We start from the raw sequence: 18,802 nt of genomic DNA, 5'->3' as shown, positions 1-18,802 counted from the left end.
AATAAATGGAGTGGAGGTGGACTGTTTAAAGGCGGACTAACAGGTCTTTGAGGGTCAGAATTCTAGCTGATAGGTGTTCAAATACTTATTAGCAGCTGTATCATACATATAAATAGTTAAAATTGGATTTTTATTTTTAGATTATGTCTCTCGCAGTGGACATGCACCTACGATGAAATTTTTTTCCTCACTGTATATCAGAATTAGCAAAATATAAAATAATGCAGATAAGCCTAACAAAACGTTAATATTTAATACACTGCGGAAATTATTGTGCAGAGACTTACATGTTGCTGCTGCATCTTCAGAATATTCTCCTCAGGAACACCGCGACTCTTACGAAATGTCCACAGACCATCATCTTGTGGCAGGGGGTTATTTGAACATGTGGCCATAGCATGCTCTGTACAAATGTAAAAAAAATCTGTTTTGCATCAACAAATACAAACAATTTAAAGAATGTATATTGCTTTAAATATATTTAAACCTCCGCTTAGATGTTCAGATATGCCATGGTTTGCTATTTTTCACGCGCTGTGATGTATGGTGGAGGTTTTATATAGATGAACATGAAATTAAGCACTGCATTGTGGAAATGAATCTTGTAAACCAAAAGAATGAGACGGGGGATTAACGTGCAAAGTGCCTGTTTTATAAATTCTAGGGGTCACCACCTACACCCACGTGACGCAAATCCTATCACCATGACAACCAGACTAACAAATAGACAAACGACTCCATATATATGGCTTCTACACTACAATTGTAGCAGCAATAACATACATTGCCAACCAAAAATCGTATATAGACTTTGTAATTTAGCCAGAGACTATCCCGCTGGACAGTGCCAAGCACAAGTATACTGTCGTCTGCTTTGTTTTGGAAATGGGTAGGTTTGTAAATAACAACACTTACCTGAAGCGTTTAAGTTTAGCACCCAACAGCAACACTACGGTCGTGTCAGCCCCTCGATAGCCTTCGAGTGAGTGGGCCTCCTGCAGACCTTAGGTATCGCGTTAAAGGTAGGGTAGGAGATTTTGAAAGTAAACACACGCCCCTTTCTCTCGGACCTCACTCTGAAGCTACGCCTCCCAATCACATGGACGCGCATTACCTGAAGACGAGCTGCGGTCTGTGACTTCGGCCATCATGCACGTACCTCTCTGGTGCGCGCAGAGCAGGATGAGAGTGACAACCAGCCAATACGCCATGCAGGGTCCACCCGGAGGATTGGCTGATGTTTTTAGCGTTTTATAGCTTCCACGGGTGATTCATATTCTTCGTTTTAATGCGAAACTGCCGAACTAATTGGTTGCTATCGGATTGTAAAGAGAAGTTACACAAATTTAACAAAAACTGCATCAGAATGAAAAAACTCAGATTCCCAACCAGAATAGTTGCAGAACTGAAGAAGCCACTTGGGGGAGTGGCGAAATTCTTCAAAAAACAATCCTTGAGTCCAGTTGCCTCGATTTAAACTCTTGGAAATCAGAATGAAATCTCCTACCCTACCTTTAAGAAATTATTACTCATAAAACAGGAAAATATTACTCGTAAAAAAGAAAATATAACTCGTAAAAACAGAAAAGATAACTTGTAAAAACAGAAAAAATAACTTGTAAAAACAGAAAATATAACTCGTAAAAACATAAAATATTACTTCTAAAAACAGAAATTTTCTCATAACAATAAAAAATATTTCTAGTAAAAACTTACTAGAAATAGTAGATTTATTTTTTACTCAAGTGAATGCAATACGCTTCCGTACACTGTTTTTATTTTCTTCCATTTTCAGACACCACCTGTCAGACACAGAGCATGTCTGTGGCAGAGCTGTACCTGCAGGCCTGTCAGGAGACAGGTGCCACTCCTATCAGGGCCGTCCTCCATAACTTGGGTGCAACCACTTCTTTAAATCTGAACTACTATTTCATGGGGCCTCTGAGGGCCAAAGCTCTCGCTATAGCTCTTAAAGTAATCCTAACTTTGTTATTCTGAATTAAGTCTGTAGCACAACAAACAATAGGATCCTTCATTCATGTTTTCATTTGTAAGAATGACAAGATTATCACCAACCTGGAGTTGAGCCACAACACACTTAAGGCAAAGGGGACAGCGTACCTGATGAAGGCCCTTTCATCAAACACCAGTGTCAGGAGTCTGGTAACTTTTTCAAAATTATTTTCAAGGTAATTGTTTTACAATGAAACTTTCATGTCTCTTCTGAAAAATGGTTGGACTTATCTACTTCAGAATCTGTCTAACAACCAGCTGGGCCTTCAAGGAGCCATACTCCTCTCCAACATGCTCTCAGACAATTTATATATCAAATCCATCAACCTTGCAGGTGCTCAATGTTCTCACTCTAGGAATTAAGGTGCTGTGATCTGTTTTGCATAAATTCATATTTGTTCTCTTAGGAAATGACTTCGATGATGCAGCTGTTAAATACTTAACAGATGCTTTAAAGGTTAGTCCATGTTCATAAAACTAATCAAGTGACTGTTGTGTACTGATGTGTACGTACATAATGCTTTACCCCTGGGGCACTCAAAAACTGTCTCTACACTAAAGCCTTTGGTACCCAAATGGGTACATTCATAAAAATGCTATAAAAATGGTATATATAAATATTTTTTTATTTTTGCTGCAACCTATCTTTTCAGCAACTTCAGAGCTAATGATAGATGTAAAGTTTTTTTTAATTTTTTAATATTTTTTTTATGTTTTTATACTCCTTTTGTAATAGAGAAGATGAACCTGCATAAACATGCTACCTTACTTCCAATAGGAGAGAGGAAGCTCTCGTTTGATCAAAAAATAAAAATAAACAGGACTTTGCACACATGCCCACACACACACACACACATATTCTAAATCCCTTTCACACCATTCATCAGTCACAACACAGGAAGACCATTTTATGGTGCTCAACTGTTTTATTTCTTTCCATTCTACATGGTAAGAGATGATTTTATTAATGATTTTGTTTTGTCTCTATCTGGTGGTATCGAACCAAAAATGTATTTTTTTTGATGGCACAAGCTCAGGTCTATTAGGTATATTTGGGGAAAGCATTAAAACATGTCAGGACTAGAGTATATCAAAAATTTGTGTTCATAATGGGAGTCAATGGGCCCAAATGGGTCAGAAAAGGTCTCATTGTAGGTATAGGCATAAATCTCCTATACTATACACCTTACATCTTGAATTTTAAAAATAATTATAAAAAAAGATTCCTGGCCAATTTTCATACATTTAGCCTTTACACTGACTGATATTTTGAGAGTTGAAAATAAAAAATACCCATTTGGGCCAAAAAGTGCCCCAAGGATTTAGCTGGTTCTTTCATTCTTCTGACAGGATAAATACAAGTTTGAGGAGCTGGACCTCAGTCTCAACAAATTCAAAGGAGGAGAACACCTGGGTCAATTGTTGGGTACAGTAATTGCTGATGGTGTAAATGTAAACAGATTTAAATGACCAGTGTAATGCCCACCTTAACCAGGATTACCCCAGTGATGTGTTCAAAATGTATTTCTGCTTCCTCAAAGCCAGAAATGGAGGAATTAAAGTCCTAAATCTGAGCGGGAATTGTTTTTCTAAGAACAGTGCAGTGGCTCTGATGTCATCTCTGAAGGTGACAAACATAATGCACACACGCCTTCTGTCTATATAACTTCAATGCTCTTTCCTATCATAGCTCTTGGCGTCTGTTGTTTCTTTCCCTCAGGAAAACTCAACTCTGAAGCAGCTCCAGCTGTCCTTCTGTGTTTTGGGCCGCTCTGAGGCACAGTCTCTGGGTCAAGCTCTCAGTGAAAACAGCACACTTGTGCTCCTGGACCTCAGTTATAACTGGATAGACGATAAGGCTGTGAGGCTGCTCTGTCAGGGCCTGACCACCAATAACACCCTTGGTGTTCTCAAGGTGAAGGCACAAAAGGGAGCTGTGTTCATTGTAATCATTTTGAACATGCTGTGTTATGTTTGGCGTTTATTTCGATCAGCTCTCCCATAACCCCATAACAAGTATCGGAGCTCTGGCGCTGCTGGAAGCAGTTAAAAACAACAGGAACTCAGCACTGGAAAAGATTGATATTTCTGTAAGTGCTACAAAATCTATTGTCACATCATCCTATGGACTGAAGTGTAAACTGCTCCATGCACCTTCTTTATGTATGTGCATTTGTGGGTGTAGAGTGTGTTTGTGGATGAGACCTTCATGGAGCTGCTGGAAGAGACCCTGCAGACTCATCCTGCTCTGGATGTCCAGTACAGCGTCATGAGCTCCGTCACCAGGAACTTATCTGCCCTGCAGATCTTTAAGGTCAGTGGCTGAGAAGACACAAGACAGAAAAATAAAATAAAACAACCTTACTATTTAACACCACACTCTGTTAAATAACTGAAATCCTGTCCACTGTGATTTGGATTCTTTTATAGAACTTCTTTGAAGAGCAAAGTGAGACGATCATGGATTTCTTTCAGGCTTTGGATGAAGAAAAAACCATGACCGTCTCCACCTCTGCCTTCAGGGCGGCTGTCAAGGTCCGTGAACCTAAAACTATGTGTTAGTGCACCTCATGAGTAAATACAACAAATTAGAAAAATACAACAAGTAAATGAAAAATGTTATCGTCACATGTGCAGGAAGCTAACATACCTCTTGATCGACGCCAGCTTGAATGGTTGATCAATAAGTTTGACAAGGAGTTCACAGCGAAGATAGCCTACAGGTCAGTCTGGCAGGTGGTTTGTTTTTTTTAATGGTAAAATGTGTTTAGCTTTTTTAGTCCATCTTCATAAAAAAGAAAAAATAACTAAAATAATTTTTATCCAGTTATACAAGGATTAATTTTAGATACCATTTAATTGAAGAGCCCTGTAGTAAGAATTTGAATGTGTTAAATAATCTGCATATAGGACTCAAGGCTCACTGTTTGCCCCAGTGTGCTATAATAATAGTTGCAAATGAGAATTGCTAATTAATGTAGCAAAAATGAGTCGTTCAAACCAGCCGAGTAAATTTGATTAATTAAACCTTATATTATACAAAGGAAAATCATAAATTCACCCATGAAGCTGACTGTCAGACATGCACTGTGTGTAATGATGGGCTGTCTCTCTTTGTTGCAGTCAGTTTGCCAAGCTGTGATACGGAGACATGCAACATTACAGGAACCCATCTTTGAATAAATGCTCAGACCATTACTCGATCTTGTCTTCCATTTAACAGCTCTCAGTTTTTTGGAGAACATAACAACACAAATTCAAATACCAAAATGTATTATGCACCGCCAACAGGTGTATCCAAACAGCAGCTTCCTGTGACGTCAGTGACCTTCCCCCACCCCACTCCTCTCCACTGTAGTTCTTCGCTCTGTCCAAACCAGTGTGTATACTTGAACCTCTGACACCAACCAGCTGCACCAACCTGTGTCTGTGCTGGGCCACAGGGTCCTCTGCCTCATTCTCTCCATCCAAAATAATCTTCTGGTATGACAACAGAACAAGAGGTGGAAGAAAAGAGGGAGCTGGCGTCCATATCAAAGGGACGAGGGGAGAGAAAGAATAGGGCCAGATGCAAGCTAGTTGTTTTGCCATGCTGGGCTTGGTTAGCTTTGAATGAAATGGTCTGTAAAGGAAAACGGCACACTTATGAATATGCATATGGAACATTACTTATGCAGGCCCTGCAGCAGAGTAGGATTATTAAGGGTGTGCTGATGAATTGTCTCAAGGTGTGATATCCAGGAGCACAGTTTGTTTCTGTCAGGTGGCTCTGGTGGTAACCACAGAGGAGACAATGATGCCACGCACTGTGTTTCACCTGCATCTCTTCTTTGTGTTACGTGTAAATGGTTTGAGTTACTATTCCACAAAGTAACACAATTGGTAAAAACTCGGCACCTGTCTTACTTCATATGCTTCTATTACACATGTTCCTGTCTAAGTAACCAGCCCAGCCTATAGTTCCACCTTTGATTTTTCAATTTACCATTGTGCGTAATCAAAAAACTAAACACCCGGGCGCACACAATTCACATATAATCCAATTCCCTGAAAGTCACAATAGCTTTGAAAATAGCTTTAAAAACAAAACTAAACACTGATTGAAATAAACAGAGCTTAAATCACATTAATATTTGGTGACACTATATTATGTCTGTATGTTCATCAACATACCTGCCATGTCAGTGTTAGTAGTTCCAGGCATCTTGGGAGAACTTGCCTGTGGAAGGAGGACTCTAGGTTATATTGTTGCTTAAGGTGACTTATGCAGAATGAATAGGATGCTTCCCCTGATTATTTTGGAATAAAGAAATAAATCCAAACATCTTGAGTACATGTGGAGTACTCTAGATCAAAGGTATACCCAGCTTTTTAATAGAGAATTGAAAAAAAATTGGTAATTTTTTACCTATAAAAACATTTTTTTTCAAATGGTCTAAAAGATAATTCTTTATATAATGGCATTGATATAATGAGCTTATTTAAAAGACAGAAAAAAATAACAGAATAATTTAGGTAAATTATCTCTCTGATGTGGCTTAATGAAAACAAACAGCTAGCTGCCAATTTCTAATGGGCCATCTTTCATCTGAATGGACACAAAGACTTTAAACCCACATCTTATTGAGCAGTCCAATTGGAAATTCACGGATTTGGCCAAATTTTGAAGACGAAACAAAAACCTGCCAACAAACCCTTCAGATATCTATGCACCCACTGGCATACGCTGCCAATTAACATGTTCTCGAAAGCGCTAATGGAATCTTGAGCGGTAATAAAAGTAAATAATTAAATTAAAGGAGCCCTTGTGTCATTGTTTGCCGTATTCAGGCCCATTAGAACCTCCGGTATTCTCATGGTAATCTAACGTTGTGTTCGCATAATGAATTCTGTGTTTTTCCTCCAAACAGTGTTGTTCAGACATTTGTGTAGGTGCTGGCAGAGAAACAAAGACGTACATTAGGACCCATTGTCCCCTGCGATTATTAAAGTAAACAGAAACAGTGAAGAGGTATCATACACAGCTGCACACACTTGAGCTTCTGTTTGTGAAGTGGCAGAAAGGGCCAAGCAACCCTCAAGACTTTGTCAGAGATGATCCCTTTATTTGGAGCTTCTCAAGAGCCGGGGCGGTCGGCCGGCTAATGAAGCTTTGAAGATCCATCGCTGGCACACAACTCATCCGCAGCAGAAAATTTGGGGGGCAAAATAGATTTGGCATGAGATAAAATGTTCCATCCAAAGATCAGCCATGAAGATGCTCATCACAGAAGCTCTGCGCTTTTATTTTGCCGTCACTGTATTTCAATTATGTTTCGAGAAGCAGATGAATGTCAAGATGAAATGTACTGTTTTTCTTTTTGTGCAGCACAAGCAAGCACAACGAATATGACCATTATCAATTAAAAACCTCGTCTGATATTTGATTAAGTAGAGGGATATATTTGAGCCTTTCAGTCCAATTCAAGATTTCAAATTTTACTATCAACAAATCAATTTGTGTATTGATGAGAACAAACCAACTGCTCACTCCACTGTGGAAAGTCATTGTTGGATAACTAGAGACAGAGACTATGTGAAAATATAGGAAATAATAATGCATTGGTCTTATATAGTGCTTCCCTGCTGGGCACTCAAAGCACTTGAGATTCATTCTTCATTCACACCACATTCACACAGTGGCAGTGGTAAACTACAGATGTAGCCACGGCTACAGAGACGGGGCTGCCCACCGCTGATTCATTCATACACATTCATACACCAGTGAGTGCACTGAAGGTAATGTGCCCAAGGACACACAACAACGACTACCCGCTCTACCACTGAGCCACTGCTGCCCAATACGTTTCAGTACATAAAACTCTTTAAGATGTTTATTGTTTCTTTAAATAGATTTTTTTACATATAAGATGGGACAAAGAAAATGTTCCAACATTAAAACCTGCCAGTAAGTTGTGCGTTTTGAATATTACTCCCAACAAAGCAGATATCATACAAAAGAAACAGTATGTTTCTTCCTATGGTTTCTACCACTGTGGTTTGATCTGACTTTGTGGCCTCAGTCGAAGTGACACAGAACATGAATGACAACCCAGGAATGTAACTGCACTGAGTCACATCCAGAGAGCCAGCATGGATTTAAAGTCGTGGCACTGGAATACGTGTGTTATGTACAAAAAGTTCGTTTTCTCGGTTGCTGACTCTGTTTTCCACAACGCTGTTGCTAGTCATAATGTCTAGCAGCAAACCAAAAGAAATCTTTGAAACCTGTGTTCACATCTTGAACTAATATAACTGAGCTCCATTTGGCCTCGCTGTGGAAAAAGTGGCTCAGGAGCACCATTTAACAAGGAGGGGAGAAAGTTATTCAACCAGCTGCTGTCTGGAAAAGCCATTTTTTGTTTGGCGATTGCACAACTGTGACAAGAATATAGCAAGTGTTTATCTAGTGCTTCATATGGCCAATAACAGAGCACATGGGTACAATAACACACCCATATGCAAGCTGTTTTTGCAGTTTAAGCTTGTAATCGATCTTTTCTCTTTGCTTAGCCAACTCTTTACAGGTAATAGCATGCATCTAATTGCAATAGTAGACAGAACGCATCCCTAATTCTCCCCCGCTGTTGGAAAAGAACAGTAGTTTTGTAGGCAGTTTTGAGTGAATTGTGCGTTTTCTGTGATGGGAGTTCATTTTATGCATCTTTAACTGTAAATAATGTGGTGGTAGAAACATCACATGTCCAGAAGCAGCACTCGTGGATCTTCCACCACCGATTTGATCTTGCGCAAGAATGTGACCGCTTCTCTGCCATCAACGAGTCGGTGGTCGTATGTCAGAGCCACGTACATCATGGGTCGGATCTCAACCTGCAAAAGCAGAGACGTGTTTTACAGTTTGATTTACCGTTTCATAAATCCACTAAATCTGTTTTAGTATGTATGCAGTTTTCTTATGGTCATATGGTTCTCACCTTGCCATTGATGGCCACAGGCCGGTCGAAGATACCATGCATGCCCAGGATGGCAGATTGTGGTGGGTTGATGATGGGTGTGCCAAACAGAGAGCCAAACACGCCACCATTGCTGATGGTGAACGTGCCACCGTCCATATCTTCAACAGCAAGCTCATTTTTACGAGCCTGGGAAACACGACAGAAATGATTTTCCACAACTTCGTGAAACGGGCGAAAAGATTTAGCATGTGTGTCTTCTTTAAAAAAATCTTTTTAAACCTTTTCTCCCAGTGCATTAATGGCCTTCTCAATGTCAGCAAAGTTCATGGTCTCAACATTACGGACCACTGGTACTACAAGACCCTGTGAAACACATTAAACTGTTTATCATGTCTTCTTTGACACCATATAAGGTACATATAGTACAGAATCGTACCTTTGGAGTGGCCACAGCAACACTTATATCTACGTAATCTCTGTAGATGATCTCTTTGGTTGTGTCATCAATCACTGTAATTTAAAACATTTTGTGAGTAAAGCTTAATGGTGCCCTATCTTACAAAATATACACATCCCTCTAATGATAGTAAACCTCCTCCTGGAAGGCTTAGGAAACTTTTTTAAGCAAACACATAGTCTGTCATCTTACCTGCATTGACAGCAGGCTGGTCGGTCAGAGCATGTGCAGCAGCCTTAACAAATGCTGACATGAAGCCCAGCTTCATGTTGTGCTTTTTTAAGAAAGCATCCTTGTGGATTTTCCTCATATCCTGAATGTTGCTAAAACCAAATTCAGACATATGAAAAAAACATTCAAGAAATGTTAGAGCCTGGAGCCGAGGGCAGAGAAAGGCAGGTTAACCTGTTCTGGAGTCACTGTGGCTCACCTCATGTCCACCTCGTTGAAGGTGGTCAGCATGGCGCAGGTGTTCTGGGCTTCCTTCAGCCTCTGAGCAATCCTCAGCCTCATTCTGTTCATCTTCACCTGCACACAAACAACAGAAAACAAAAGTTATTGCGATTCATCTCAACAAACTTGTTGTTTCAGTGGGAAAAAAAGTGTTACCCTGTTTTCTCCTCTGACAGCTGAAGGAGCTGCTGGGGGAGCCGTAGCTATAGCAGTGGGCTTGACAGCATCAACTACATGAAGAGAGAGGGGATGTCAGTATGTACAATATATAAAAACATACAATGCATTTCAAAAAAATGTCAATTTAAACACACCAGGTTGTGCTTGGGCAGCCTGTGGTGGCACTGGAGGTGTGGCTGGAGGGGCCGAAGCCTGAGGAGGTGGTGGAGGAGCGGCTGCAGCCGGGGCATCTGCAGCCGTAGAGGGAGCGACCTTAGTAGCAGGAGAAGCAGCTGAAAGAAAGAAAATATCACATTTTGCTTTTGTAATTAATCATAACAATAAGACTGAATCATCATTGTTTCAGTGCAGTGCAACAAATCCTAAGAACTGAGTTCTGTCTGTAGCATCAATCATAAGTAGATGTTTACTGTTTAAAACAGTAACACTCATACTGTTGCCTTTGTTGAAAAAGAAGACGATAGCAGATATTTCAGATAACATACCTCCTTTTCGGAGTTTGAAGAGGGGTGTTCCTCCTTCTACCTTCCCTCCATCAGGCACCAGGAGCTCCTCGATCACACCAGCTGCTGGAGCAGGCACTTGTACAGATGTCTGAAGGCACAAACAGGATTTTCAGTTTGACTTTTTCTCAGCTAAGGAAACAAAAAGGTGGATTCCAGGTGGAGTGGTTCTTACCTTGTCAGTCTCAATTTCACACACCACCTCATCTTCTGTCACTGAATCACCCACAGCTAGAAAAAAAATCCACAAGTAAGTATTTATTGTGCATAAATTACAATGACCATATTTTACCAGGCAAATACCAACCTTTTTCCCACCTCACATCACCCTCTGTAACCGATTCAGCAAATGCAGGAGTTTTGACTGTGACCACTTCATCTCCTGTACAAAGAAATAAAAAAATAATTAATGCAAGGTAAACTCTATCAAAGTTGTACATTACAGAATAGACAATGTACGTACTGTGAACAGCTGACGTTTTAAAGTATCTGATGTGGTAGACACTTGCTGATGATGGAAATTCACATCTGAGCATCAAGAAGAGAAGAAGACATTTAACAAAACATCTGACAACCCCATTTTCTTTAGGGCGGTGGCATTTTTCAAGGTTATATCTTGTGAAATAACACCCTGTTAAGATGGCTTTAATCAATACTGGGTTCATATTTTAGCTAAAATTACAACAGAGTTTGTTTGGAAGAGGGCAGGTCTCAAACAAACTGCTGCTTCACACCAATTATTCCCTTGATTTTAATTTAAAACATTCCCAGTGTGAATACACCCTACTCTGTTCACTCTGTGTAACAGAGTATTTTGTGCACACATGTTTTATAAATATTCACTTAAGAAATTCAAACCAGAGAATAGAAAAGAGCACACACATTTCTTGTGAAGTATAAAAAAAAAAAGTCCCGGCCTAAACGAATTGTGTTCTTGTTCACGCCACCTCGGGAACACAAACAGGTTTCTCTGTTCTTGTGGAGTATGTAACAAGCTTTACACTGCTTTTTCATTTTATTATGATTATTTTTTTTACCTCAAGGGGACCGCACAGGAAGAGTAATAATCAAACTGACATAAGTAAGATGACATCAAATTCGGGATATTTTCAGCTAATTGCCTGGCCCTACTTACCGCTGAGATTTCCTGTAAACTAGCTGGCTGCACACAGAGTGACCTTAGGAGTAAAAACAGAAAAGAGAGAAATAAGGAAAATCATCAAAAACTGTGACTGCTGTGTCTTTACATGAAGCATGAGGAGAGGTCTCTAAAAACTGCAGAGGACTCCCTAGGCATCTCAGCCACTCAACAAGCATCACTGATTCTGCTTTGGATGACCCACTCATATTCATGTTTATTCATATTCTTAGATGTTGCATTACTGCTGAGGATCTCAAATGCAGTTAAAGGGTTACTCTACTTAGTTAAAAGCACACTTACTTATGCTTTGATGTACCAGTGCATTATTGACCTGAAAAGATAACAAAAGAAAAATTAATTTCACAACATACCACAGATGGAAATTATTTTTGTTCAATGTGAGGCATGCAGCCACAACAAAACTTTTTACTTTCTGCAACTGGTTTCAACAACGTACGACAAAAGCATGAGATTAAAACATAAACAAAACATTCTTCATGTATGAAGCAGTACAAAACAATGCATCGCTTTAAGTGGATGACAACTGAGATCATTTATTAAGCACCAGTCTTTTAGAAGAAGAAAGCATTCCTGACTAAATATAGTTGTTACCTTACGATCATATTGCAGATTATGTCCTGGTCAAAGCACTGTCCAGACTAACGGACTTATAAGTTCAAAGCCATATATGTCTTGCACATACATGTTTACATACATGGCACAGACTATTTTTGTCAGGTCAGCTGCACACAACTCGACCTAACTGCTGCTGCAACAGTGAAATTTCCCAGCTTGGGATGAATAAAGTATTTTCTATTCTATTCTAACAACCATCCTGCACTACAGCATGAGAACTTAAAGCAGTAAACAAGACGCCTGGCTTGGTGGATGGTAAAGCTAGTTGGCTCACAAGTGAACACAAGAGTGGGTTTTCAACACTGTTAAGAGTTTTTGGCCAACTTGAGCGGCTCCTGAAGGCGCATGTTTCTGTCTGTCTGTCCTTGGTAGGCGAGGCCCCGCTGCACAAGCTAGCTGTGTGTTAGCTAACTGCCTGCTATGCTGTTTTCATAAAAACACCAGTACTATTCATACTATAATGTTAATGTTAATGTTTTCCCCTCAAACCTACCTGGCTCGCCGCTGACAGAGAACGGCCAAGCGTTCTGTATACACATGAAGACCGTGATAACATAGCTGTAACCGGAGATGCCCCGTGTCCCGACAGCAGCTGAAGCAGTGGCACGGAGGTTTGCTGCTCACAGGCTCGTGGGGCGGTGCAGCTGGGAGGAACCATTGTGGCTGCTCGGGAGGGGGGGCGAGAAAACCATGCGACGGGAGCTGCAGCTGGATATAAACCAAACGACACGTCGCTATGTAGCAGTAGTCTATAAATATTAAGGTTAATATAAAATAAAAGTTTCCTCTTTTATATTCTGACTTTTACAGTTAATTGATTAATTAACAGGGCTGTACCATTACATGAAAATGGCAGCAAACATAGACATATACAATTACTATTAAAGTACTGTTAATCACAAACACAACAAAATGAAAATAAAAAACATACAAAAAACTCATAACTACCTTTACTTACTTAGGTTGTCCTATGCACATTACCTATCTATCTGACATTATGTTGCAGGCAGCCATTGGATAGGTTGACAAACAAAGACCACACCTCCTCCTGTGTGGAGGGGCTCTCAGCAGGGCCAGTACAAATAAGAGTAGTCTTCTCCTCTTGCAAGCAACAGACCTACATCTCCCTCTGGACAGCCAACAGGTAGGTTCCACTGCAGCAGATTGTTCTATCACAGCTACATTTTATATTTCTGGCTGTTTTTACTATAATTTTGAAGTATTTTTAAGTAAGATGTTTGCATCTACCTCAGTCAGATGTATACAATAATTCTCAAGAGATACAAACAAAACTGCTTCAAAGAATTTTTAGAAAATGTATTTTACATTATTGTATTAGATATGTAACATGTTTTATTATTTTATTTTATTTTTTTTTACCCAAAAAGCATGAATCAAAGTGTTTGGAGCAAAGCCATGTATGCCTCCAGCAGCATTTGCTTCGATGGCTGCCCTGCAGAGCATCTCTCCTCTTTACAGGCTGACCCTGCGCCATCAAATTCAGACACATCTGTGAACTTACAAAAAGACAGCGAGAACATGAACACGCTACAGGACAGCTCTTATTACAGCAGTGGAGATGCTGAAGCAAGCTTGATGTGTCCCAGTCAACTGGACAGCTCCACTAGACAGTTATCCAGGAGGAGGCACCCCTCACCAGCACCCGCTTCTTATGAATGGAACCTTAGCAGCGGTCATCAAGCAAAGCGTGCCAGAGTAGAAAACATCATCAAAGGAATGACCAGCAGCTCTCCTGGCATCTGCTACACAGATGCAACAACAACAACAACAACAAATCAGGATGAGGAGACTGGCTGCATGCAGCAAGGCGACCCGATTAAAGAGCTGCCTTTACTTCGGGAAACAGGCATGAGGCAACGCCAGGCAGCAAGGAAGCAGCTGGAGAGACAGCATCAGCACCTTAGACAGCTCAGAATGCGGTTCACTCAGCTGGACGGAGAACTCACAGACAGCAGTAAGGAAGGGAAATACCCCACCTGGAATGAATCTCCTGAAACATCTCCAGGTGATGCATTTTCCGATTTATACAGCGACTCTGAAGGCAGCTCCAGCAGAAAATATCAGGGATGGAAGAAGGTGAAGCTGATGAACTACTTCCAATCCAAACCAGAGAGAATAAAGCTAATGGCAGATGTCTTAAAGTATGAACTGTCCAGAGCTGTGAGCAGGAGCGTAGATTCTATATTTAAAAGCATTCCTCTTATACAGGCATCACCAGAGAATGCAGAGAATGCAATGAGTGATGCGCCTCTGCAGTCATCAGTGTCTACAGATGATACATTTGGACTTTCCTGCTGTGGGACTGCAGATGTTCAAACAGAAGCTCTATCTCTGGTGATGCAAAAGCCTGAACTTGAAAGAAACAACAAATCTTCCAGAGCTCACCATGTTCCAAAACCCCCAAATCCCTTCAGCCAAGACTCGGCTCTGCATGAAAATCCTGCATCAGAAAAGCATAACAGCACTGACCATCAGCACGCGCTCATGTTCCTGCAGGATGGACATTCACATATCAACCAATCAAAGCCAGAGATATTTGACACATATTGGAGTTCAGTGAAAGTGAGATCGAAGGTGAACTCCAGATCTGTGAGAAGCCCACACACTCATACGATGCTTTTGGAAAGCTTGTGCCTCCCTCACGTGAAGATTGAGTCTGATAACCTGGTGAAAAACAACATGTACATGCTGAATGTATCCTTTACAGGTGTCCAACACTGGTGTTCTCTTAATGCTCTTGATCTTTTATGTTCTATGATTGTTGCAGGCGCCTTTAGACACCAGTAATAATTCTACCTCTGCCTGTTTGAGGTTCAAATAACAACTCATTGTGGCATCACCCAGACATGAGCTATAAATGAGTGTGTTCATGAACACTTCAGCACCTTACTGAATCTAATAAGTGCTCCCTTTCATCTTCCAAAATGTGAAGAAAATTGCAGCCTCTGTGCATCTGAGTTGTAATGATTTTTTTGAGGCGAGAAAATGTCTGGAGCCTCATCAACAAAGGAAAACAGGGGGAGGATGAGGATGTTTTTTTGTCCTTAACAATGTTGTATTTTAGGAGGGTCTGACCACAAACCACCTGAAGAAAGCAAAGCTCATGTTCTTCTACACTCGCTACCCAAGCTCACTGGTGCTGAAGATGTGTTTTCATGATGTGCAGGTGAGAACTGTACCACATACTGACCACATACGTGTGACAGAGCAGAATCATGATTAATCTGCGTTGTCACATCATAATTCAGAAATCATAGAATTAACATTATTGTCTCAAAAACAACAACACAACATCCTGGTAAAACACACTTTATTAGTGAAAAGTACAATTAATCTCACATAAAAAAATAATAATCACAGCATGTTATCATTTTACTTACCTGTGTCGTGCTTGGTTCTCAGTTCACGCGCTGCATCACCTCCCAGCTCATCAAGTGGTTCAGTAACTTCAGAGAGTTTTACTACATCCAGATGGAGAAGTTCGCCCGGCACGCGCTCATGGAGGGAGTGTCCGACATGAGGGGTCTGACTGTGGGGAGAGAATCAGAACTTTTCAGAGTTCTCAACATGCACTACAACAAGGCCAATGACTATCAGGTCAGGAGGAACTCTCACTGCTTTAAACTGACTGTTGGGTTAGCAGCGGTCCTGAAGTGACATTTGTCTGCATTTCTGTGGCTTTTGGTGTTTTCACTGAGGTCACTTTATTTTCTCAGGGCCATGCATTGCCAAAAATGTGATATATTTAATATTATATTAAATATTCTTTTAGAGAATAGAAGAGAGAAATATTTGTCATGAGTTTATTTGAAAAACAATGTTTTTGTTAAGATTTATTAAATGTCAGTGTATTTTAGAAATGTTTGTTTATTTATATATGCACAGTTGAAAGTTGGATAAGGGAACAAATAAGGATTATGTATAAGTCACAAATCAGAAAAAAGCAGGATGTGATCTTGCTATTTCTCCAAAAAAACTAAAAGGTAGCTATAGCAGTGTAAACACAGAAAAGTTCAGATGTCAGTGTTGTGCTTATAAATTGTTGAATCATGATAAAACAGCAAGTGTGATGAAATTAATAGAAGAAATTAATACCAGTGATCCTACTATGAGCTTAAATTTGTCAGTTGTCAGTGCAAGTTTTCTATTTTTTTTATTCCATTTCTTGTATTATAATTATCAGGTAAACTTCAAATTTAGGCCAAATGAATTTGAATTTGAGACTGAACAAATAATTTAATACTCTAATCAGGACAATCAGGTTGCATTTTACACTGATCCTATGAGTTCTATAATATAAATAGTATATAAGCTATGTGTTAAGAGGAAATGGCCTTTTAAATTGTGGCATATTCTTTGTGCAAACCCGACCTCTTTGGCACAAAAGAAATTGAACATGTGTCTCTCAGCCAACTCATTAGATTTTCAGAGTGTTTGTCAGAGTAACCCCTATAACTAGAAGGTGGTGAAGGAGTGATGAGACTAAACTCCTGCTAGAAAGATGTAAGTTTACTGGACTGAGTTACATCAGTCTTAAATTAGATTATGAAGTAAATTGACCCGTTCAAACTCTAGACTGTCACATTTAAGGAGATTAAAAAAACGACAACACCTTTGTCACCTTACTTGAGTGTTTTTTTTTCAGGAGGGCAAACATGACAAGAAATTAAAGTTGATATTATTGCCAGATTTTTATTTCTGGAGGTGCGCTGCACTCACAGCATTGAAAAACAACACAAGCAGCCTACGGTGTTCATATGTATGACGGGTTTTGTCCTGGATTCTTTCAGATGTCTAAAATGAGCAGTATTGATTTGTTACTTACCTTTATTGCTCATTGTCTATAATATAATGCAACCCATCTCTTATCTGTCAAAACCAAAAAAGAACATGCACCATACATGTGAAGTCTTAGTAATAGTGTTTTTTTTTTTTTTTTTTTAATTCTCACAGGTCCCTGAGAGGTTCCTGGAGGTGGCTGAGGTAACGCTCAGAGAGTTTTATGTTGCCATTTCAATGGGGAAAGACCGCGACCCATCCTGGAAGAAAGCAATCTATAAGGTGATCTGCAAACTGGACAGCGATGTCCCAGCTGAATTCAAAAGTCATCACACCGGATGAGATCAAACCAGAAGTCGTCACACGTGCCACCGTGGTCACAATGTGGACTTACTCATGTAAATACAGTAGAATCCATTCTACTGAACAGATGTAGTCTCCATGCCTGCTCCTGACTGTAGGAGCATTAGTGGATGTTATTGTTGCATCATGTATTATTGCTATATAAAATAGCAATAATACATGTTTTTCACAAGAGTAACAGAAGACAGCAGTTTTTTCTGTAGTAATTAAAAAGTTCCACACCAAATTATAAAAATGTTTAATATTCAGAACTCAGTGACATTTCATATGTATGTACAGAATAACAGAAATAACTGTTTAAAGTTACATTTTCATTTAATTTTTTCTTATAAACTGTTAAATAATTTTTTTCTTTCTTCCATACTCACCATATGGATGTCTCCATTCACTTTCTTCCACTTCCACAGGCACAATAGACCACAGTCTTCTGTAGGAGTGATCCCTGTGTTGTCTTGATAATCCAGATTAAATTTTTGATGTGAAAAATTCAGGATGCTCGTCTCCACAGGTGTTGATGTAAAAAGAAATCCTTACATAAGAGAGCATGTCCGCAGTGATACGAGTCATAATTGCTTCACTCTTTCTGTCTGAAAGCGTGGTTGAGTCACTTCAGAAATAGAGATTGTGGCACACTTGTTTTTTGTGTGTGTGCTTTGGGTGGATTTAAATTTTAAACTCCAAATTAAATTACTTAACATTTTAACTCTTTCTGATGAAGTAATGATTTTTTTTTTCCAAAAAGCTTAAATGTGTTAAAAGTAAACAAACATATACAAATACTGAGAAAATATTACCTGTCAGGACCAAGAAACATCAGAAGTCTTTAAAGGTGGATATTTAACAGGAATATGATCGTCTGCTCTTAAAAGTGAGCTCAGAACTCCAAAATGATGTAGCATGACAGCCTCTGGCAGAAACTATAAAACATCCAAAAAAAGTATGAATGACATAAATTCTGCCATCAGAAGGTTTCGAATATGCAGGAAAAATGCTCCAAAAAATCCAAATGTTACCAAGCAACAACTGTAATGATACCTGTTCAGCTTTTAAAATGTGAATCTAAATACTTTCTGATGTATTTGCAGGCATTTCTCACCGACACATCATGGGGTATCTACAATCACAGATTAACATGGAGCATTCCCTCTCCAGTTTCTCGCTCTCAGTGGGTCACATAGGCAAAACAAAACCGGGCAGTACTACATTAAATACTCCTCTGTCAACATGATGAGAAAAGTACTTAATTTTCTGTCGGTATTTCTTACAGATATTCATTGTAGAATAGAGTAGAATATACTTT

General features: G+C 39.6%; 3 protein-coding genes across 3 annotated transcripts; 2 read left to right on the top strand and 1 right to left on the bottom strand.

Moving 5' to 3' along the window:
- Positions 1–885: 885 nt before the first annotated feature.
- Positions 886–5,155, top strand: LOC114429066 (leucine-rich repeat-containing protein 74A-like). Its single transcript, XM_028397916.1, has 11 exons — positions 886–889; positions 1,796–1,974; positions 2,056–2,163; positions 3,364–3,439; positions 3,555–3,640; positions 3,734–3,928; positions 4,008–4,103; positions 4,199–4,327; positions 4,444–4,548; positions 4,651–4,736; positions 5,137–5,155. The coding sequence occupies exons 1-11, from the start codon at positions 886–888 to the stop codon at positions 5,153–5,155; spliced, it is 1,083 nt and encodes a 360-aa protein (XP_028253717.1).
- A 2,716-nt stretch (positions 5,156–7,871) lies between these two features.
- Positions 7,872–13,139, bottom strand: LOC114429144 (dihydrolipoyllysine-residue succinyltransferase component of 2-oxoglutarate dehydrogenase complex, mitochondrial-like). Its single transcript, XM_028398001.1, has 15 exons — positions 12,833–13,139; positions 12,004–12,034; positions 11,698–11,740; positions 11,026–11,090; positions 10,870–10,944; positions 10,738–10,793; positions 10,545–10,653; positions 10,194–10,331; positions 10,036–10,109; positions 9,857–9,954; positions 9,619–9,749; positions 9,406–9,479; positions 9,249–9,332; positions 8,988–9,155; positions 7,872–8,883 (listed from the first exon to the last, which is right to left on the bottom strand). The coding sequence occupies exons 1-15, from the start codon at positions 12,995–12,997 to the stop codon at positions 8,749–8,751; spliced, it is 1,446 nt and encodes a 481-aa protein (XP_028253802.1). The 5' UTR covers positions 12,998–13,139; the 3' UTR covers positions 7,872–8,748.
- Positions 13,140–13,750: 611 nt separating this feature from the next.
- LOC114429145 (prospero homeobox protein 1-like) lies at positions 13,751–17,718 on the top strand. Its single transcript, XM_028398002.1, has 4 exons — positions 13,751–15,054; positions 15,425–15,526; positions 15,763–15,957; positions 17,314–17,718. The coding sequence occupies exons 1-4, from the start codon at positions 13,756–13,758 to the stop codon at positions 17,479–17,481; spliced, it is 1,764 nt and encodes a 587-aa protein (XP_028253803.1). The 5' UTR covers positions 13,751–13,755; the 3' UTR covers positions 17,482–17,718.
- Positions 17,719–18,802: the final 1,084 nt, after the last annotated feature.

Source organism: Parambassis ranga, chromosome 24, assembly GCF_900634625.1.
Source record: "Parambassis ranga chromosome 24, fParRan2.1, whole genome shotgun sequence".
Lineage (NCBI taxonomy): Eukaryota > Metazoa > Chordata > Actinopteri > Ambassidae > Parambassis > Parambassis ranga.
The sequence above is the reverse complement of the archived record's forward strand: the minus strand, read 5'-3'. Positions and strand labels throughout refer to the sequence as shown.

Excerpts from the sequence above, each read along its gene's own strand:
- LOC114429144 (XM_028398001.1), bottom strand. The coding sequence starts at position 12,997 with ATGGTTCCTCCCAGCTGCACCGCCCCACGAGCCTGTGAGCAGCAAACC. Across the intron at positions 9,955-10,035 it reads CTGTCAGAGGAGAAAACAGG|GTGAAGATGAACAGAATGAG; the intron begins GTAACACTTTTT and ends GTTTGTGTGCAG. Across the intron at positions 9,480-9,618 it reads CCAGCCTGCTGTCAATGCAG|TGATTGATGACACAACCAAA; the intron begins GTAAGATGACAG and ends TTTAAATTACAG.
- LOC114429066 (XM_028397916.1), top strand. Across the intron at positions 1,975-2,055 it reads CTCTCGCTATAGCTCTTAAA|AATGACAAGATTATCACCAA; the intron begins GTAATCCTAACT and ends TTCATTTGTAAG. Across the intron at positions 3,641-3,733 it reads CTCTGATGTCATCTCTGAAG|GAAAACTCAACTCTGAAGCA; the intron begins GTGACAAACATA and ends TCTTTCCCTCAG.
- LOC114429145 (XM_028398002.1), top strand. The coding sequence starts at position 13,756 with ATGTATGCCTCCAGCAGCATTTGCTTCGATGGCTGCCCTGCAGAGCAT. Across the intron at positions 15,527-15,762 it reads TGTGTTTTCATGATGTGCAG|TTCACGCGCTGCATCACCTC; the intron begins GTGAGAACTGTA and ends CTTGGTTCTCAG. Across the intron at positions 15,958-17,313 it reads ACAAGGCCAATGACTATCAG|GTCCCTGAGAGGTTCCTGGA; the intron begins GTCAGGAGGAAC and ends TAATTCTCACAG.